The following is a 23,194-nucleotide window of genomic DNA, read 5'->3' as shown; positions in this document are numbered from 1 at the left end:
GCCACTATATGGCACACATGTAGTACGTATTCAAATAGTATTACAAAGATATAAAAATGGAAACTGACATTTGAAATATAACCCACAGAACTTGTCACCTGAACCCAATAGGGTCAGTTGCTAAAAAAACAAAAAAAGTCTCTTATGTTCTCTCATAAAAATATATCAAAATGTCCATGATATAATTCAAAATTATTCAACATGCAAAAAAATCAAGAAAACCTGAATCTATATAAGAAAAGATAATTAACAGGCACCAGTACTGAGATGACACAGATATTGGAATAATCTGTAAAAGACTTTTAAACCACTATTATAAAATTGCTCTAAGAAGTAAATAACTAAACATTCAAAAATAAAGAAGTAAACATCTTGAAACAAATGTCAACAAAAATTGTAAAATTACAAGATATAATATAAATTAAATGGAAATTTTAGAACTGCAAAATACAAAGAGAATTTTAAAAATTATTGGATGATCTCAACACTGATGGAAATAAAGGAAAAAAGATCAGTGAACTTAAAGATAGAGTAATAGAAATTACCCACACCGAACAGAAAGAACAAAATCATATTTTTGTAAAAATGAACAAAGCCTCCAAGACCTGTGGAACAATACCATAAGGTCTAATATTAATGCCATAATAAATTCAGACAGATTAAAAAAAAGTATATGATTTAAAAAATGTATTTTTTGATGTCATAATAGCTGAAGGCTTTTCAAATTTTTTGTTAAAACACAAACCTACAGATTCAAGTTCAGAGAACCCCAGATAGGACAGATGAAAAGCAAATATGTCCAGATACATCATAATCAAATAAATGAAAACTAAAGAAAAAGACTGTCAGACTGGGGATATGGCTCAGTGGTAAAAGCGCTTGCCTAGCACAGTTCAATCTCCAGCACCACAGGAAAAAAAAAAAAAAAGATTGTCTTGAATTATATCAGAAAAAAAAAATAACACCTTATCTATAGAATAATAATTGAAATATATTTGTGGATTCCTCATCAGAAAACATGAAGATCAGAAGAAAATGGAACATTTTTTCCCTTTTTTCCTTTTTTTTTTTTTCCTTTTTTTTTTTTTTTTTTTTTTTTTTTGGTGCTGGGTAATGAACCCAAGGGCATTTACCACTGAGGTATATTCCCAACCTTTTTACTTTATTTTATTTTATTTTTCATTTTGAGACAAGGTCTCACTAAATTGCTGAAGAAGACGCTAAGTTACTGAGACTGGCCTTGAACTTGTGCTCCTCCTTCCTCAGACTCCCAAGTCCTTAGGATTAGAGGCCTGTACCAGCACCTCACTGCAGAATAACAGTTTAAAACGCTGAAAATAAAGAACAATCCATCCACAATAACCAGTGAAATAAAACTTTATGAATAAAGGTGAAAAGAAGACATTCTCAGATGAAGGAAATCTATGTGAATTCACACCCAGAAAACCCAGTCTAAAAGAAGCATTAAAGGAAGAGAAGTTGTTTAGACAGAAGGAAAATGATGCTGAAGGAAATCTTGAATAGCAGGAATGAAGGAAGAGCATCTGAAATGGTGAACATCTAGGTACATAAAGTAAATTACTCTTTTCCTCCTAAATCTTAAAATATGCTTGAGTGTTAAAAGCTAAAATTAAAAGGCAATCTCATGGAGTTTTCAGCGTATGTAGATGTAATATTAAGACAACTACAACATAAAAATAGGAGATAAATCCATGTAGGGTAAAGTTTCTACATTCCATTTAAAGTAGTACATTATTGATATTAAGTACAATATAAAAAAATTAAATACACATATACTTCATAGAGTAGAAACCAAAAATGGATAGATGAATGAATAGATGCACAATCAAAAACACAATGAGTAAAGATAAAATTAAAGATCTGTTTTTAAAAAAAATCCAGATAGCCCAAAAGCAGGCAGAAAAGGAAACATTTTTCCCATACCAGTATTCCCTGGATCCTCAGAACTTGTATCAATGTTGGTATAATGCTCTAATTTATTCACCAGTTGTGTCTCAATTTGATGAAGAGTGTGGTCTTTGATAGCATTTTCTATATCTTCAGTGAATTTAATCTGCTCTGCCAAGCATAATATCTGTTGAATAAAAAGAAAAAATATTTTTAAAAGGTGAATTTACTTGGAAAAATTTTATAATTTAGGAATGACACCATTTTTCAAATTACCAACTGTATATCATATAGCTCTATCTGAATGTCACATTGGCACCTCAAATATTAACAGAGCATTGTGTGATGCAGCCAAGCCTATTATGAATGGATAAAGAAAATGTGGTATATATACACAATGGAGTTTTATTTAGCCATAAAGAAAAATGAAATTATGTCATTTGCAAGAAAATGGATGGAACATGAGAGCATTATGTTAAGCAAAAAAAGTCAAACCCAGAAGGTCAAGAATTGTATGTTTTCTCTCATATGTGGAAGCTACAAAGGAAAAAGGTGGGGTGAGGAGAGGAATCTCATGAAAAATCAAAGGAAGTTCAGTAGAACAGAGGAAACGGAACAAGGAGTAGGAAAAGTAGAGAGGTAGGGAAGTGCAGGGTAGTCACTGTAGCCAAATTATATTGTAATATTGTGTGCATGTGTGAATATCTAGTGTGTACAATATAAGGCACCAACAAACAAAATTTGGGGAAAAAAATAGAGCTCTTTATTGTGACAGATAATGAATGATTTACATTTTTAAAAATTCATTTCTACCTCACTGCTCAAGTAGGTACTAGGTAGAGGTAATTTTCAGGCTTAAAAGTCTGCAACATTTTTTAGCCTGTCTTCCAATATATCTCCTAAAATAATTACCATTTCCCTAACCCAATGCTTGTTTTTCAGGATTTTTTCTATTTTGTCTAAGTCAAAATATATTATATTTTATGCTAAGTCAATTTAAATCCTGCCCTATTGACAGAGTATGAGAAAGCATTACCAGAAATAATAGAGCAATGGCACTAATTGTTCATTGACAATTACTTTTAGTATTTTCTAGGTACTTAAGATTTTTAAAGCACTTGTCTTAAAATGATAGAAAAGACATGAAAAAATGATTCAGAATCTAAAATGTTCCATGCTTCCCATTGAACTTCTCATAGTTTTAAAAGAACCGACATAAAAAAACTGCTCCAATGACTATTAAATCTATTAATCTGAGAAGTTAGTAACTGGGTCATTGGATAGATTTTCTGGTGAGAACTCACAGAAATCTCAGTGCTTACCTACCTACCTTTCATAGTGTCTAATAACTGAAGTTCCTAATGACCTACACCTATAGCACTAATATGGCTCAAATCCTGAAAAAGGCAAGATGTCTAACACAAGTCTTACTAATGCTACAATTTGGTAAAGCTTGAAACAAGTTTTGTAAGAGTTTCAGAAATAAGGTGCCTATTAACACTGATCTGAAGCAATTTCCATAACCCATCATGTAATCTAGCTCTCAGATTCCATGCCAATACTCCAGTTCAGTGTTGTGATTATATTTCAAGCTATATTAACACCCTGATAAGTTCTTGCCAGCTTCCAACCCCTTAGATGATCCCATGAGAGGGGTAGAGGGGTATAAGTGGCAGTATTATAAATCTTGTGCCTCTCCACCAATAATAGAATAATCATCTGGAACCAGGAAGTTATTACATACTTGATTTCCTCCTCCCTATTCTATTTACCACTAGCCTGACATATCTAGACATCAGAGTGACTTCTGTTTGAATTTATCCAAATTATAGAAAACTAACGGAATTAGAAGATAGCTTCACTATTATAACATTCATCCTTCATGTTTTACAGATGAAGACACAGACATAGAAGTTAAGGAATTTGTCCATGTTAACCATTAAAGAGATCTTTCCATAAAACATAGGTGCCTACCTATGTTCCAGATATAAGCCCCCTTACCTGTGAAGGAAACAGAGATGGATCAATTGTACCTTGTGAACTTTGCCCAGTAGTAACACATTCCTTCAACAACTGTTTCAAAGTTTGCTTCATTTCCAAGGCTAAATCACTCAACCAAGCCTGAAAATAAAATATATAAGCCATAAAACAAATATTCAGTCTACTGACTATACTTATTCTTTTATTTTAAAAGGGGAAATTCTCATTTCTTTTTGATTCTTTACACCACTAAAATGTGTAATATTCTTTATTTTATTAATAAATGGTTTAAGTAATTTGAAGAAAATTTTTCGACCTTTTGAGATGATGGTGAATATGAAATTTCTTATTTCTGATTTGCTATGACTATCATGATTAATGTATCTATAAAAACCATTATAATATGAACATTTAAAAGTAGCCCATTCATTTCATCATTATGACAAATCAAGCTAGATACCTGAGCCAAGAAATCATAGTCAAAATGACTAGCTAAGTTTCCTAGCTCACACTATTCTGATGATCTTATCTTCCCAAAGTTGCATCCACAGGAAGAGATTGCTTCATCAGAATGAACTATATTTAAAGGAGATTAGGCGGCCTCATTAAACAAAACTGATTTTGTTTTTAAAGTCAAAATAATATATGTACCTATTCACTTGATTATAGATAAAGTAATAAAATGTAACTGAAATAATAATGACAATTGGTAAAAATAACAATGACTATGAGTCACTATTTAAAAGTATATTATTTGTGATGAAATATAAAGGCAATAACAACAATCTTAACTTTTCATCATTATTTACTTAACTAACCGCTAACTTCTAGATTTTTTTATTGTCTGAAAAACATTCACCAATATTAAAACCAGCATGAACCTTTGCCCATCCCAAAAGCCACTGAAGCTGAAGAGTGAGAACCTGTTCCTCAGTATAAGGCAACAGAAAACACCTGCTTTGTTAATCACAGGGCTTCCAGAGTTTTAGCTCTTTCTTTACGGGTGTGACTGTTCTAGCCCAGTTACTAAAGCTTAAGCTCTTCCTCTCTCTGTTGTGCCAACAAAACTTAAGAACGGAAAGAACCAGAAAGTTCTTAACCAAACATGGGAGCTACTTAGAAAATTTTCAGTGCTTTCAGAAACCTGATTTATATCATCAACATCTAATAAAATGTTGACAGCTCACCAAGAATAGACATTTTTTTAGGTCTTACAGAATTTACATCATGATAGACAACTCCTATATGCCTAAAACAGGACTTTGATCAGTTGGCTTCTAGTCTTTGAGAACTAGTTAATCAATAATTCTATAAATGCACTTGTTTCAAGTTTACTTGTTCATCTAAATGACCGTATAGTGCTCATATTTTAAAGAATAAAGAGAACTAGGACTTATTGACATTCCAAGCACTATACAGTGTACTTAAAGCCAATTATTTCATTTAATATTCAAAGGAAAATCTTTAAAAAGATATTAAGATTATCATTTTACTGATAAAAAAAATGCTCTTAAGTCACATATTTAAAAAATTATGGAGCTAAGACAAATATTCAAGTCTTTTTGACTTCAATATCAAAGTTCTTTTCATGATTACATGTTGCCTTTTAAAGACTAAAGACCCATATATTTAAATGTCAAACATTCTAAACCTAACATTTTTGAAGATATGAGATTAATGTTCTAAAGACCCAAATGAACCAACTCTTATCCTACAAATTGACTAAAATTATTTTTAAAATCAATTTTGTATAGTTAATCATTTTTATTTTCATATTAAAAAAAGAATTGCTTACCTCTACATTATTTGATAGAAGAACTTTATTTTTAAATGGCACAATTTCTCCCTCTAAAGATTTCATTGCAGTTATATATTTTGATTCCTCATCAAAGCATACACTGTTAATACCTGTTATATAAAAGCAACAATTTAAATGTGAAAGGATTAAAAAATGATTATTAGACATGATATACATGTGTATATATAATATGAAATATACACATATATCTCATATAATGCATATTGCATATATATCTCAAATAATTATAATAATATAATTAATAGAATTATAATGTATATAGTAGTATCAGTATTTAAATGTCTTATTGAAGAAAAAAATCACTCTCTCTGGATGGATAGTCTTATCACTAATCTAAAATATTTCTTGAGAGCTAGCACAGTGGCAAACACCTATAATCCCAGTAACACAGGAAGATCACAAGTTCAAAGCTAGCCTCAGCACTTATCAAGGCCCTAAGCAACTTAGCAAGACTCTATCTCAAAATAAAATATAAAAACTGGCTAGGGATGTGGCTCAAGGATTAAGCAGTTCTAGGTTCAATTCTAGGTACCAAAAATTTACAAAAATACAACATAAAGTATTTCTTATTAACATCTACCTATACATGACATAATTTGCTAATAGTCTTACTATTTATTTATATATCTGTATATTTGTTTGTTTATTAATTCTCACCATTTTTCAGAAAGAATTTTAAGCAAATTAATCAATTAATGCATGCAAATCAATAAGAACCATCATAACTCTCAAACATTCTTAGTAGGAAAATGAAATGTAATGCCCTTGTAAAAAGACTTGCCAGTGTCTTATAAAGTTAAACATATACTTACTATATCTAAGTTTGTACCCAATAAAAAGAAAGACGTATGTCCACAAAAATATTTACATGAATGTTCAAAAAAACTTTATTCATGTTAGCCAAAAATGAGATATAACCCATACATCCAACAGATGAATGAATAAATTCTTCAACAGATAAATGGATAAATTCTGATATAGTCAGACATTGGGATACTTTTCAGCAATTAAAAAAAAAAAAGAATGAAATATACCTGTAAGTATGGCAAAAATATCACACTAAGCAAAAGAAGCCACATACAAATAAATGTATAAGAGTACATTTGATAGGGTTGGGGTATAGCTCAATCTGGCAAATACCTGAATATTTATAGAATAAATGTTGAAACCTACCAGCAAACAGCTTCTTAAGGTGAGACTGAATCACTGCTGGGTTAGTAGACTGGCCCAGTATTTCTAATAAGTCATCATCACCAATAAAATAAAATCTGGGGAATGCTGAGCGTTTTTCCTAGTAAAAAGAAAAAGAAAAATAGCTTTCATTCTTTTCAAATAATTAAGATATTAAGGACTTTACAGTTTAGTATATATAGACTGTTTAAAAAAAAATAAACATGCCTCTAAAAATTCATTTAATGATTTCTGACATCTTTGAAGTTGATCAAGTACTGTAAGTAGAGTATTTCTGATTCCCGCATGAGCAGTTAATGTTGTGACTCTATTGTCTTTCTTGATGTCAGTCATTATTGATCTATAAAAGAAAAATTACTGTCACATGTGGATTAACATTTTTATCTGCTTCAAGTAAACTGTAAGTAAACTTAACAGCAATATATTATTATGCTTTTAATAAATCATGCTGAAAATTAATAATATTTCACAATTTTTATCCTTCCCTACTATAAATTGTTATTTAATTAATTCATTAAACACTTATTAAATCCCATCTCACAGAGCTAAGGTTCCAAGGACAGAGAAGAACATTAAATAATTTCTCAAAATATTTAAATAAATTTATAATAAATGCTAAAAAGAAAAGGTACAATGTATTATTAAAGTAACTAATAGGGCAATCCATAACTTAAGACTTCTTTGATAATTAATTTAAACTGTGATACAAATAATGAATAAGAAGAGAAGTCAGAGGACAACAGTTTCTGGCAAAGATCCAGGGAAAGAGCTATATATGTCTGAGAAACTATAGCTTAGACTCACAAAAATAAAAGGAAAGCAGCACAAAAGAATGTCCAAAAACATAGACAAGGAACAGATCACGTTTTATTCTTAGAGCAATAGAAAGTCATTTTAAATTAAGTTGATGTATTTTACAAGTAAAATGAAAGTTTCACATACAGGATTAAAAGAAGTGATGAAAGTGCATTTTTAAATGATGACTGACTATTGTGTGAAAAACATAGTAGAAAAGAAAAGTCAGAAGGTTAATGTAGAATCTATATAAGAAAGTATTTTAGAACAGAATTGAACCAGTAGAGGTATAAAAGGTATTCAGTTCAAGATACACTAAGTAGGTTAAAATCAATCAAATTTGATAACTTAATGAATTTGGAAGTAGAAGGAACAGGACATATCAAGATATCCATTATGTAGGGGCCAAGAAGGTAGCTCAGTAGTTGAGTACATGATTAGTATGCATGAGGCCCTGGGTTGTGGTGGTAGTTGCTGCTGTTGTTGTTGCTGAAGAAGGAAACTGGTGACTTTAGGAAGTACATATATTGAGTAGATCAATAAAGACCTTATCAAAAAAGGTTAAAAAAGTAAATGCCTGAAAGAATGAAAACTGCTTTTCAGAATGATCCACTAGAGAATATGATCCACCAGAGAAATTGATTGAACACAAAAAGGACACCAATAATGTACTGTATTAAGTACAATATGAATAAAATACTGCCATATATGTCTAAGTCTTATATAGTGATACCAACCTAAAATCTTCATCAACTCTGTTGAAGCGTGTCTGTTCTTTTGGCAATGCTCCACGACCAAAAATGGGTTCCAAGTACACCCATTTTCTTTGAATATGATTTAAATTCTGTAGGTATTCATCTAACTCTGCAAGTTTTCTTTCCCAAATTGACACTTTATCTTCAAATCCTTTATAATATGGAGAATCTTTTAAGGACTGAAGAAGGCATCTGTTATCTCCAACCTGATTCACTATATCTTTCCAGTCTTTAATTAGCTTGATAGTTCGATTTTGGCTGTCTTCATAATCAATCAATGTAAACACTGCTCCAACTCCCCAAAGATCAAGTTCACGTAAAGCTTCTCTGATGGTAACTTCACCTTGTGCCCGACTATTTAAATCCTATGTAACACAAAATATCCATGTTTATTATTTCAAAATTAATTCCCTTATATGTAAATTATAACAAATATACTATTTTGGTACTACTGGGATTGAACCCAGGAGCATTCTACCTCTCAGCTAAATTCAGCTCCTCTTTCATTAAATTTTGTTTTAAGACAGGGTCTAAGTTGCTAAGGCTGGCCTCAAACTTAGGATCCTCCTGCCTCAGTGTCCCAAGTAGCTGGGATTACAGGTATGCACCACTGAATCTGGATAAGAACATACCTTAAGCAAAATATATTTTATCCGCATGTTCATAATAAGGCAAAAAAAATAAGTGGATATATTTTACAAGTAATCTAGGAAAATAACTGGCTGTTGCCTCAAAGTATATCAGATATTTAGCATTTATGATTATGTGATCAAAGTATATACAAACTTTAGTCTATGTTTTTTTTTTCATTTCTATAAAAGAAAAACAGAAACAAAACTAATCTGGCTTATTTAAAGTTCTGCAGACCAAAAAGCCAAGTTTTGGAAGAATGGAACTACAAAAATGTTATTATAATCTTAATTGTGATTTCTGATCCATGTAACATAATTAACAATCAACTGGAGTTATATCCTAAAACAAAAATCATATTTTATAGCTTTCCGTGATTATCAAACATGCTCCAGAATTATTGACAAACATAAAGGTTGACATTTTGGATAGAAAATAAAACAAAATGCATCTAAGTCTTATGTATTTTCACAATGAATGGCCAGAACACAACATAGAAACTCTGCTACTCAAGACAGAATTCTCAGTTTTATTTTCACCTGAGACCTTTTCTGAATCTAATTATTAAACTGGTTTTTGATTTTTGTATCCTATCTTTCAATTTGTAGCATAGTACATTATTTGAAATTCATTCTATGTAAGATAATTTACATAGATTAAAACTGACTTCCTTCATGAGGAAAAATTTTTTTTTGTATTTCATATGTTTTCTCTAAGAAGGGGTTTATATTATTGTTTCTATAATACTATACATAGTGATATATGGGTTCAGAGGTATTGCTAATGAAAGAATAATAGAACAATGGTGCATTGTTACTATTTTTAAGGGAATAAAAAATCTCACATGCAAAATTGTATATTAAAAAAGATCAAATTAATGGGATATTTAGAAAATTCTCTTACTTTAAGTTCTGAAGCTTTGGCTACAATTGTATCAGTTACTCTAAGCAAATCACCAAACAGTAATTTCTCTAGGCTAGTCCCCCTAGGAAGGCCAAGTAGACGAAAAAGGTCAAGCCAGTGATCTGGAGAAAGATGCTCCCCTCTCACATATTTCAAGATAGGAATAGAAGTCTGTGGAGAAAAAGAGAACAAAAAGGCATATTTACACACATATATGTATATTTGCAAAATACAAATTATTTACTTTCATGATTTTTAGCCCTCAAAATTTTTAATTACTTGGCTAAATGGCTCAGTGATAGAGTGCCCGCCTAACACATGTGAAGCACTGGGTTCAATCCTCAGCACCACATAAAAATAAAATTAATTAATTAATCAAATAAAGGTATTGTGTCCATCTACAACAAAAAAATTTTTTTTAATTTTTAATTACTCTATTATCTTATTTAACGATCTTAAAATCATGTTTTTAAACAGAAGTATATAAAACTTTTTATTAAACATTGTTGAAAATACATGCAAATTTCCTTTGTAGTTTAACATATTTTAAAGCATAGATTATTTCTATTTTTATTTGAAGATATGACATATATTGTAGTAAGATGATTAAATACTCTATAACCTTAACAATAAATTTCCTAATTAAAACTTCTTTCCAATTGGTAGCAGAAATATTTATAACAGTTTACTCTATATTTCTTATTTGTTCATGTAATAGAGTAAATGAATTGAAAAATATATAAATTAAAATTATGGTTCAGTCACCAAATAGTAAAAAGATAAATTAAAGTTTCAAACATCATTTTTAATTATCAGAAGTAAAACAATCCTACTTTATATTTGTCAACTTCTGATTGTAACTTGACTGTCATAACCGAATGTTCTTCAATTTTCCTTAATCTGTCATGCCAATTCATCAAAAATTCCTCAAATAGATATGTCTTAGTCCTGCAAAATAACAAAAACACATATTAGGGTTCATATCCCCAAAACAAACTAAATTATAGAAATCTAAATATTGTTTTTGAATCAAACCGGAAAGTAATCCAATCTTCATTGGCCATTTCCTTAAATCCTTGCTGAAATTCTTCATAAAGGGTCCAAATCTGTGCATAGCTTTCAATGTCTTTAGCAATGCTATTTGCCATAGAGAAATTAGGCTCATCTAGTCCAAAATGATGGCAATCATCACTATAGAAACAAATATTGAAATATTAAATTAAAAAAATAAAATTTATAAAATGCCATTATCCATATAAATTCTGTGTGTGTAAGAGGAAGAAAACGTGTGTGTGTGGCAGGGCGGTGGGGGGGGGGACATGTATGCCTTTTAGTTGAGATAGACAGTGGAAGATTCCTACAGTACATGAGAATTTTACTTACATAATGGTCACTTTTTTCAAAAATGTCAGCATAGAGTTGGTAGTATATTTAAGGAGATTTTTTAATATATAATATATATCATATATAATATATATAAATGTTCATGATTTTATAAATCTATCAATTAGTCTGAAAATAGTCTTTTCAATTGACTATAAGATACTCTTCATCTAATAGGTATAATGCCTCTTAATAAGAATGGTATAAAAATTCCATTCACCTAAGAAAACAATTATTTTATGGATACTTTTATCTAAATAAAACAAACATAAAACAATGTTCAAATTAATAAAGCTTTTTCTTTGAAGTCTTATTTTTATTATTTATTCTGCTAGATTCATTTTTTTCAAATTCAAACTATTTTTCCAACAATTTTATATATTCCATTTTTTTATTATTGGTTTTTTTTAGATATAAATGACAGTAGAACCCATTTTTATATAATTACACAAGCATGGAATATAACTTATTCTAGTTAGGATCCCATTCTCGTGAATGTACATGATGGTGGGATTCACTGTGTTGTTTTCATATATGCACATGGAAAATAATGTCAGATATTTCAAAAATATTTCACTGTCTTTTTCTATTCCCCCTTCCTTCCCTCCATTCCACATTGATCCCATTTTTTTTAAATTTTCTTTAGTTGTTGATGGACCTTTATTTTATTTAGATATATGTGGTGCTGAGAATTGAACCCAGTGCCTCAAACATGCTAGGCAAGTGCTCTTCCACTGAGCTATAATCCAAGCCCTATGATTACATTTTTAAGTAGGATGAGATCAGAAAAATATCACAATCCTTTAATTTAACTAATAAATAAATTTAATCTTCTACTTTCTTGAAATTTGCTTTATTTTACTAGCTTTACATAACATAATTCCTAAGAAAGCAGTATGTGAACATGTATTATTTGTAGTTGTTAAAAGAACTATCAGGAAAGGCATTAAGACAGCAGATATAATAAAACTGTTAGCTTAACATATAAATGTAAAATTTGTTTTTAAAACTAATCGGTTATAAAGAAAAAACATACACCAATTTTTTTCTTATGATTTCAAGATCATCAAATTCAATTTTTTTCTCTTTTATTGACTTTGCACTTTTTTCAAGGGTATTTTGTTGGCCGGTTTCAATAATATCATCACCAGGTTTCAATTGGTCCCAACGAGCTTTAAATTTTTCCAGTTCTTGATAATAGATTTGTAGACGTGATTTCACATTTCCTTTCATCACTTCAATCTGTAAGCCAACAAGGTTTAAATAATTTAATGCAGAGCAAAATTTCTATTTTCACATCTTTATTTCTAATATTTTGTTTTGAAGTGATAATATATGAACACTAACTTTCCAAAGCATTGTTTTAATCTCAATTATTGACTTCAAGTGTAATAAGTAATTCTAATGACATAAAATTGGAATATATATTTATAATAACATGTAATAAAATAATTCCAATGATATAAAATTATAATATATTTATGATAACAAGAGATAACCTTCAACTATCATCATTAAATCATTTTTATGACTAACAGCACCGACTACAACTATCAATAAAAATGATGTAATAAAAAAAATGTTCAAAGACTGGTGGTTCTGAGTATATAGTGGCTTAAAAGGAAGGCTCTTCCAGTTTTCCATGCCGCAAAGAGCCATAAGACTAAATTCTAGTATATAGCATATGAATGCTACAGATGTGTACAATCTCCAGATTATACCCTTAAAAAAGACAGAGGGTGCGCATTTCTCTTTCCCTCTTCTTTATACTTTAACTAGGTAATTAAGTGGGCCCCAGACAAAGTCATAGACAGAGGCATCATTTCAGCTTGAAATTTAACTTGAGAAAGAAACTTAAGCTGTAATTTTTTGAGTCTTCATTAGAATAGTCCAACTGATATCTTCATAAATTTAGTAATTTTAAAAAAACAATCAATTTAAGGTATATACATCAGGCAAACACTAAACTCATTCAAGACTGGAAATAAGATTATGTTTCAAAGGGACTATTTTCTTCTTGGCATGGTAAAAAATGAAGACAAACCATGTGATACATCATTTACATAAAATATGTATTATTTTACTTTTAAATACTGACAAAGGTCAACTTAAACATCAACATTAAATTCTTATAAATATGGCTATAATGGAATAAATATAAGCAAAAAATGTGAGAATGAATTGTTTCCATTTTAAAAAAATAATTAATAGGTTCTTACCTGATCTTTAATCATAAGTTGGTGACTTTCCATCATTAACTCAAATTTATCCCACTTAGCTTTCAGATTACTAATTGTTTCTAAACCTCCACCTGCCACAGTTCGTAAAAGTCTGTTTTTACCTTCAGCTTCTTGAAATAAGGGCAAAATCTAAAGGTTAAAAGAAAAACATGTGACAAAGTATTTCATCAAATCTCTTAAGATTTCATTTATTTTATTTCATGATTTGCTTTTTTAAAAACCAAGAGTTGTTTTTAAACAATTTGTTAAATTCCTAGATATAAACTTTGGAATGCTTAATTATTATTATATACAAGCTCAACTAAGGCACTTTTAACTTCAGTAGTTTAAAAGTAGTAATATGAGATTTAGTGAAAACATAAATCCATAAAGACAATAATTATAGCCGTTCAAAGTAAATTTCTCATAGTAAAATTTCTATCCATAAGAAAATGCTAAAGAGTCCTCTAAAAGTCCTAATATTACTGATTATCCAAAAAGCATAGATTAGTTAAATTATTCTACTTCATACAGAAAAAAAAGCTATGAAAAAAGGCATTTAAGAAATGAACAACTAAAGAAGTGAAATCAAGCTTCTACATCTAGAGTTTTCAACTGAAAAGCAGTTGTATATGATAAGTTGTATATGATAAACAGTTTCTTAAATAGTCTGGTCATTATGTACTAAACTGCTTGAATTGCTTCTAAGTCTTTTGAAACACTGTAAGACAATGTGTCCTATAATTCATATTTGATATTTTACTATTCAACAAAGTAGTTAATCCACTGAAAGACTTCTACATATTCACTGTGCCTATATAATAAAACAGACAACAACAGAAATTCAAATATATCTCAATGACCCTAGGGCAGGATCAGTTTCACCTGAAAAGCAGAGAAAAGCCAATGGACCAAGAAGCCCATGCTGTTCTCTCAGTAAGAAAAGAAAAAAAAAAAAAAAACTACAATAAGATTTTTAATGCTCACGTGTAAACAGAACTTAAGTTAGCTTATAAAGAGACATAATGACAGTTTTCTGGCTTACCTGCCTCAAGCAGTACCCCACAAATCCACTTACCAACAGAGAGACATATCAAAACAGAATTCTATGCCATCTTGCTGCTTAAAGCTCAGCAATGACTCCTCAGTGTTCTCAGAATATAGTTCTAAAATCCCTGACATGGCTCAAGCTTGATTCTGCCCAGTTCCCAAGCTCCTTCCTACTTCACTTATTGCCTCTTACAATGTATCTAACAGCTTGCTATTCCCAGCAAACTATTTTTCCTCTTACCTTTTTTGATATTACTTTCATATCTTTCCTCCTGCTTCATTCTCAATCTCTTTGCTGCTTCTTCCTGTGTTTGAACTCTAAATTTTTCAAGCCTCAACTCTGGTCCTATACTCTTTGTCTACCTTACCAATTTCACTCATTAACATTTGCTTCCTTGATTAGAATGTTTTCTTGATAATGTTTATAGCTATTTGTAAAGCTATCTTTCTTGACCACAGCAAGCTCCATCTTTGCCTTAAGATCTTTGTACTTGCTATTCCTTTTTTTTTTCATAATAATCTGTCTCCAAATCTTAGAATGATTGTCTCCTTATCTTTATGTCTCAGCACAAATGATCTCTCTCTGAAAAGCTTTCCTATGATAAGCACCGCCCTAACTAAGAGCCCCTTGTTTAGCATACCGTTTCTGTAGCTCCTCTAAACAAGCTCCCTCTTACAAACACACTTACATACACATACACACATGTTCCATGAGAATAGAACACATCCACAGCTGCATTCCAACTCCTACCACAATGCCTAGAATGTATCAGATGATCTATAAGTATCTGTCAAAGAAATAAATGAATGACTCTGTGCTTTTTCTAAATGCCATAGTTTATAATCATTTCTTCTTTAATTCTTTTTACTAGACAGATACATTATTTTATTCACCTTTAAATTTTCTTTTATATCTTTCAACCTATTACATAAAAGTTTATAATCCTTCCACAACGAGGTACGTACATTTGATGAGGTAGGAAGTAGTGATTGAACCCAGGAGTGCTTTACCATTGAGCTACATCCCAGGTTTTGTTCTATTTTATTAATTTTGAAACAGGGTCACACTAAATTGCTAAGGCTGGCCTCAAACTTGGAATCCTCCTGCCTCAGCCTTTTGAGTAGCTGCAATTACAAATATGTGCCCCCATATCAGGCAGTGTATTACTTTCATTCACCATTAAATTCACTATATGACTTTAAGTCTATTGCATAGTAGGGACACATAAAAGTTTGTGTACTGACTTGAATTATTTCTTCTTCTGGTCTAAAAACAATTTAAATCAGCCGTAATATGTTCATAAAATTTTGGCTTTCTTATTCTGGGCTCTAGCCTTATGGATACTGGTTTTATGAATCTTTATCCCTTTTTCATATGTCTTTAATTAAAAGCTCTTCCATCGTGTGTGTGTGTGTGTGTTCATAATTCAGCCCTACCTCCATAGTTTAGCATCCTAAAATTACAATTCTGAAAGTAAAAGCATGAATTATTTAAATTTATTCTTACATAATATCCTTATTCACAATAATATCCTTAAACACAATATTCTTATGTCCCATCACAAAACAGACTGCAAATGCTCTGAAAACAATATAAACATTACCTTTATTGTTTTATTATATAAAAACAGCATCAAAAGTCTGATCATCTTCAGACAAGATTGATTAAATTATATAAACCTTTTACAATGCTAAGATTAAATATTTCTAAATAAGCACATAAAACTAACTAATTAAAAAATCTCCAGTAGGATAAACAATAATAACTTTAATTTGGAATTCTTACCTCTGGCTTCTGTTCCTGCAGCTTACTGTACTGTAAATTTGCATCACCTATTTCTTCCACAGACTGTGGCATAACTGTTAAGATTTCCATAGCCTCAGTAACAAATGTATCAATTTTATGTAAATGAGCTGAGTAGGTAACATTGAAATATAAGTCACAGTATTATTATCACAAAAATATTTGATTATGTCATTTCTAAATCCAGAAGTATTAGAAGTAATCACTACATAAAATGCATTAAATCCTAAATTATTATTTGCTTTCATACAATAAAATTTCAAAATATGGAATAAGAAAAACAATTTTTCCAATAAAATTTTGTTTCACATTCCACTTAAAATTTTTGAAAACAATTATTAATAAATTTCACTAACAATTACAAATATTTTCAGTCTTTTAAGTAATATGCTAAAATATCTCAATTTGTTATTTGAAAAGAAGAAAATTCATTATGCCAGAATTCCCTACCTTTCTCAGTAATATATGTAACAAACTTATTCTAGTTTAAATTCTAAATAATAAAGATATCTTCAATCTTTAGAGCAGTAAAGAAAAAAATGAAGATTTGGTTCTTTTTACTTTTACAAGACAGCAGAGTCCATTTTGATAAAATTATACATGCATGGAATATATTCTATTTTAATGAGGGCCCCAGTCTTGTCGATATACACAATGGTGGGACTCAGTATGTTGTATTCATATATGTACATAGGAAAGTTATGTCAAATTTTTCCACTGTCTTTAAACTATTATTTAGAGAATTTTTTCATATTTTCTACTTCAGTTTTAATTTTTAATCATTGAGATTCATATTTTATAACTATCACAGTATATGTCTCTACATCCAAAATGAAGTTAACATTAAAATTAAAAATTGTTTTTACCCTGGATGGATTTCTTCAAAGAAAGAATAAGCATATCAAATAACTTCTGGATGAGATCATCAATCACAGTCTTCACAGGGTTGCAATTAATATTTAAACAATCAACCTTGACAGAACTGAAAAAAGCCAATGAACATATGTGACATGAAAAGACTAATTAAAGGAAACAATCTCCTTAAAATATTATAATAATTTTGTAAAAACATTTAAAAATGTAAGACAAAAGTATTATTCTGATCTTTAAACACATTAAGATTTTAGCTTTAATATAGCAAAAATGCCTTATTACCACTATTCCGAAGGTTTTCATTGAAAGATTTCATTACAACACTAACTTTTAATCATCTAATGTATCAGATTTTTAAAAAGCAGCACATTATGAACCACAGAAAATTCAACAGAACATGTCAAATATCTCAAGCTTTAATTGCCACAGCATATAAATATGTAAATATTTATAAAATAAATTCACTATACTGCAGCAAAAATAAAAACAACAATGATAATGAAAAGAAAAAGATATATAAATAATAGATAAATTATTATAGCACTAAAATAATAATTGAGATACCATTTTATACCTATCAAAATGATACAAATAGAGAATGGTTAATTTGCATTTTCAATCATGTAGGCAAAACAAAAACTCTCAGAAGTGCTACTAGAAGTATTAAATAATTCAAACTTTGTGAAGAACAATTTATATATCATATAATTTTAAAATAGAGAATTTCTCTGATTGTTTAAATGCCAACTTTAGAAGTTTTCCTAAGGACTCCAAGACTTGTATACAATTATCTTCATGAAGGCATTAACTGTAATAGTGAAAACTTAGAAAAAAATCTAAGTGCAATAATAACTAAATTATTATACATCCATATAATTAAAAATAATATTTTTGAGTATAATAAATAATATGGTAAAATATTAGAGAAATTATTTTTTAAAAAAACAGGTTACAATATGATTCAAACTTCCTAAGTATATGTATGCAATGTTTTGAATGGAATTTGCCCCCCAAAATTTCATGTGCTAGAAGTTTAGACCCCAGTGTGGTGATGAGAGAGGTAATGGAGCCTTTAAGAGGTTTGACCTAGTATGAGGTGATTAGGTCATTGGCAAAATGCTGCCCTCAGAAAAGAGTAATGCTGGCCTCAGAGAGTCAATTATTATAAAAGGGCAAGCCTGACCCTAATCTCTCTGACTTCATGTCTTGCCATATGATCTCTCCCTCCTATATGCATTCTCACCACCATGGGGTCCTTACCAAAGCCAAGACAATGCCAACACCATTCCTTCAAACCTTGAAAACTGTGAGGTGAATAAAATCTCTTTTCTTTTTACATTACCCAACCTCAGATAGTTTGTTATAGCAATGGACAGTAGACTAATACAACATACTAATATATCCAAACCATCAATAGCTACTGCCATTGTATTTTTCAATATTTTTTTAAATTTATTTTTAAAAATATACTACTTTTTATTCTTTTTTTCATTTATTTAGTCATTCATTTATTCTTCATCACTCTCTCAATAACTGAAGTATCACCATAATATCCTATATTTCTGTTCTATTATATGTTTTTTTTTATTGGTTGTTCAAAACATTACAAAGCTCTTTTTTATTGGTTGTTCACAATATTACAAAGCTCTTGACATATCATATTTCATACATTAGATTGAAGTGGGTTCTGAACTCCAATTTTTACCCCAAATACAGATTGCAGAATCACTTGGGTTACACATCCACATTTTTACATAATGCCATATTAGTAACTGTTGTATTCTGTTACCTTTCCTATCCTCTACTATCCCCCCTCCCCTTCCCTCCCATCTTCTCTCTCTACCCCATAATACTGTAATTCATTTCCCTCCTTGTTTATTATCCCATTCCCCTCACAACCTCTTATATGTAATTTTGTATAACAATGAGGGTCTCCCTCCATTTCCATGCAATTTCCCTTTTCTCTCCCTTTCCCTCCCACCTCGTGTCTCTGTTTAATGTTAATCTTTTCTTCCTGCTCTTCCTCCCTGCTCTGTTCTTAGTTACTTTCATTATATCAAAGAAGACATTTGGTATTTGTTTTTTAGGAATTGGCTAGCTTCACTAAACATGATCTGCTCTAGTGCCATCCATTTCCCTGCAAATTCCGTGATTTTGTCATTTTTTAGTGCTGCATAATACTCCATGGTATATAAATGCCACATTTTTTTTTATCCATTCATCTATTGAAGGGCATCTGAGTTGATTCCACAGTCTAGCAATTGTGAATTGTGGTTCTATTAACATCGATGTGGCAGTATCCATGTAGTATGCTCTTTTAAGGTCTTCAGGGAATAGTCCAAGAAGGGCAATAGCTAGATCAAATGGTGGTTCCATTCCCAGCTTTCCCAGGAATCTCCATACTGCTTTCCAAATTGGCCATACCAGTTTGCAGTCCCACCAGCAATGTACAAGAGTACCCTTTTCCCCACATCCTCGCCAGCACTTGTTGTTGTTTGACTTCATAATGGCTGCCAATCTTACTGGAGTGAGATGGTATCTTAGGGTGGTTTTGATTTGCATTTCCCTGACTGCTAGAGATGGTGAGCATTTTTTCATGTACTTGTTGATTGACTGTATGTCCTCCTCTGTGAAGTGTTTGTTCAGGTCCTTGGCCCATTTGTTGATGGGTTATTTGTTATCTTATTGTCTAATTTTTTGAGTTCTTTGTATACTCTGGATATTAGGGCTCTATCTGAAGTGTGAGGAGTAAAAATTTGTTCCCACGATGTAGGCTCCCTATTTACCTCTCTTATTGCTTCTCTTGCTGAGAAAAAAACTTTTCAGTTTAAGAAAGTCCCATTTGTTGATTCTTGTTATTAACTCTTGTGCTATGGGTGTCCTATTAAGGAATTTGGAGCCCGACCCCACAATATGTAGATTGGAGCCAACTTTTTCTTCTATCAGGCGCAGAGTCTCTGATTTGATATCTAGCTCCTTGATCCATTTTGAGTTAACTTTTGTGCATGGCGAGAGAAAGGGATTCAGTTTCATTTTGTTGCATATGGATTTCCAGTTTTCCCAACACCATTTGTTGAAGATGCTATCCTTCCTCCATTGCATGCTTTTAGCTCCTTTATCAAATATAAGATAGTTGTAGCTTTGTGGATTAGTCTCTGTGTCCTCTATTCTGTACCATTGGTCCACCCGCCTGTTTTGGTACCAGTACCATGCTGTTTTTGTTACTATTGCTCTGTAATATAGTTTGAAATCTGGTATCGCTATACTTCCTGATTCACACTTCCTGCTAAGAATTGCTTTTGCTATTCTGGGTCTTTTATTTTTCCATATGAATTTCATGATTGCTTTATCTATTTCTACAAGAAATGCCATTGGGATTTTGATTGCATTGCATTAAACCTATAGAGAACTTTTGGTAATATCGCCATTTTGATGATGTTAGTTCTGCCTATCCGTGAACAGGGTATATTTTTCCATCTTCTAAGATCTTCTTCTATTTCTCTCTTTAGGGTTCTGTAGTTTTCATTGTATAAGTCTTTCATCTCTTTTGTTAGGTTGATTCCCAAGTATTTTATTTTTTTTTAGGATATTGTGAATGGAGTATTTTTCCTCATTTCCATTTCAGAAGTTTTGTCGCTGATATACAGAAATGCCTTTGATTTATGTGTGTTGATTTTATATCCTGTCACTTTGCTGAATTCATTTATTAGTTCTAGTAGTTTTTTTGTAGACCCTTTTGGGTCTTCTAGGTATAGAATCATGTCAGCCGCAAATAGTGATAATTTAAGTTCTTCTTTTCCTATTTTTATGCCTTTAATTTCTTAAAAAAAATTACGCTAATTCTTTTCACAGTGTCCTTAATGCAGATTGTAATGCTCTAAACAAAGAAAGTTGAATTAGACTCACTCATCTGAGGAAAGTCTCCTATTTATCTTAAATTATTCAGTTTTAAAAAAGATGTAAAAATTTTGGCCAGAAATATTACTTAGACAGATATTTTCCCTTTCCAAACCACAGAGCCAGGGGAGAACCTCAGAAATCAAGTTATATGTGTTAAGTATTCACAGTTATAACTTAAAATGATTTTCCTCTAAAGCTTTATTAATTTTTTTCTCAATCATCAACTAGTTTGAAAAGCCTGAACTACAGTTTTAGCCAGCAAAAGGTATAAGTCAAAAAATTATATGTATTATTGGGTTTTTTGCTAATGGATTAACATAAAGTGACATAATTAGAGCAAAGAAGTCATAATCACTGACTGTTGAATTCTATGGACATTCAACAAGACTAATATTCATCTTTCATTTGAAAATATTTATAATATGTAACTGATATTCCATTCAACCAAAGAGAGAACAGAAAGATATCTCATTGTATTTCAAAGATACCTTCCCAAAAATTATATCCTTACTATATACCATCTTAAATACATTACTAGGTGTAGCTTTTCTAATCTTATACCTTCAAAAATTACCACTGAAATAAATACCTGTGTATGCGTTTGTATGTGCATTTATGTGCATGTTAGCTTCGATGCATACATGTTAATTTATTAGCAAGAAATAGCAAAATGGAATGTGGGACACACATTCTTTTTTATAACTTTGGCAAGGAAGCATAAAGAGAAAAGCTATCTATAGTAAGGAACAAATAGAAAAGGTAGCAGCAAAATTCTTGAGTAGTTAAGACTCGTTTTGAGTGCCAAAAACTTAATTTGATTAATTACTACTGGTCTTTGAATGACTGGTACATGTGGAATATCTTTATTCTGCCATACAATTCATTGTTTTCAGACTGACCTTCCAAAAGTACAGCTTTGATATAGACACATTCCTGTTTAGAAATCTTCAAAAGCTAATCATTAGGGGCTAGGGCTGTAGCTCAGTGGCAAAGCACTTACCTATCATGCATGAGGCACTGGGTTCGAGCCTCAGCACCAAATAAAAATAAACAAAATAAAGGCATTCTGTTCATCTACAACTACAAAAAAAAAAAAATTAAAGGAAAAAAAAGCTAATGATTATAAAATGAATCCCCTATTTCAGAATGTAATACTCTCCCAAATCTGTACTTCAATCTATTTTTCTCAGTATAACTTAAATCATACTTTCTCTCACCTTCCATTCTCATTTCTAGGTCTCAAAATTCTAATTCAATTGTTACTATTATAACAAAGCTTTCTCTGATTTTGCCCCAAATGAATGAGTGTCATCATCCTCTGAATCCTCATAGTTTTAGTTCAACCTCTAATAAGGAATATGGATTATTCAATTTGTTATTAATGACAATTAAAAACTAACATTTACTGAATTTATATCCTGTACCACTAATTTACATTCAAATCACTAATTTAACTTGCAAAATACTATAAGATAAATAAATACTATTGATGCATTTTATTTTTCTCAAGATGGAGAGAGAGAAGAGAGAGAGAAGAGAATTTTTTAATATTTATGTTTCAGTTTTCAGTGGACATCTTTATTTTATTTTTATGTGGTGCTGAGGATCGAACCCAGTGCCCCACGCATGCCAGGCGAGCATGTTACCACTTGAGCCACATCCGCAGCCCCTACTGTTGCATTTTAAAGCTGAAGATATTTAGCTTCACAATTTTAATGACTGTCAAAATCATGCAGCTAGTTAAGAGCCATATAATTACTCCTCACTGTACTTGACTTATTAAATGTACTTGTCATACTGCATTACCAGAGAGTAAAGCAACTTGATTTCAAATTCACTCTTCTTTATTTTGTACCCCTAGAACACAAGGTTTTGCATGTTATAAATGCTCACCAAATCTTTATTAAATAATAAATAAATTAATAAAGGTGTTGTCATATTTTGTAGGTAATATATACACTATAATATGAGGCCTTTCATGGAA

At 30.7% G+C, this 23,194-nt stretch overlaps 1 protein-coding gene across 4 annotated transcripts in view; it reads right to left on the bottom strand.

Annotated features, from left to right (window-relative positions):
• Dync2h1 (dynein cytoplasmic 2 heavy chain 1) overlaps positions 1 to 23,194 on the bottom strand; it is a 329,197-nt gene that overhangs the window by 274,368 nt on the left and 31,635 nt on the right. For all 4 annotated transcript variants that reach the window (XM_005329090.4, XM_078046934.1, XM_005329089.4 and 1 more), the window contains exons 19-31: positions 17,304 to 17,419; positions 16,420 to 16,547; positions 13,584 to 13,733; positions 12,401 to 12,606; positions 11,017 to 11,172; positions 10,815 to 10,929; positions 9,982 to 10,152; positions 8,431 to 8,813; positions 7,106 to 7,238; positions 6,881 to 6,998; positions 5,684 to 5,796; positions 3,910 to 4,029; positions 1,945 to 2,095 (exon numbers count right to left, since the gene is read on the bottom strand). In XM_005329090.4, the coding sequence (XP_005329147.1) occupies positions 1,945 to 2,095; positions 3,910 to 4,029; positions 5,684 to 5,796; positions 6,881 to 6,998; positions 7,106 to 7,238; positions 8,431 to 8,813; positions 9,982 to 10,152; positions 10,815 to 10,929; positions 11,017 to 11,172; positions 12,401 to 12,606; positions 13,584 to 13,733; positions 16,420 to 16,547; positions 17,304 to 17,419 (2,060 nt within the window). The remainder of the gene's footprint in view (positions 1 to 1,944; positions 2,096 to 3,909; positions 4,030 to 5,683; positions 5,797 to 6,880; positions 6,999 to 7,105; positions 7,239 to 8,430; positions 8,814 to 9,981; positions 10,153 to 10,814; positions 10,930 to 11,016; positions 11,173 to 12,400; positions 12,607 to 13,583; positions 13,734 to 16,419; positions 16,548 to 17,303; positions 17,420 to 23,194) is intronic.

Source organism: Ictidomys tridecemlineatus, chromosome 4 (genome assembly GCF_052094955.1).
Source record: "Ictidomys tridecemlineatus isolate mIctTri1 chromosome 4, mIctTri1.hap1, whole genome shotgun sequence".
Classification (NCBI taxonomy): Eukaryota; Metazoa; Chordata; class Mammalia; order Rodentia; family Sciuridae; genus Ictidomys; species Ictidomys tridecemlineatus.
Note: the sequence above shows the minus strand (reverse complement) of the source record. Positions and strands in the feature narration are given on the sequence as shown.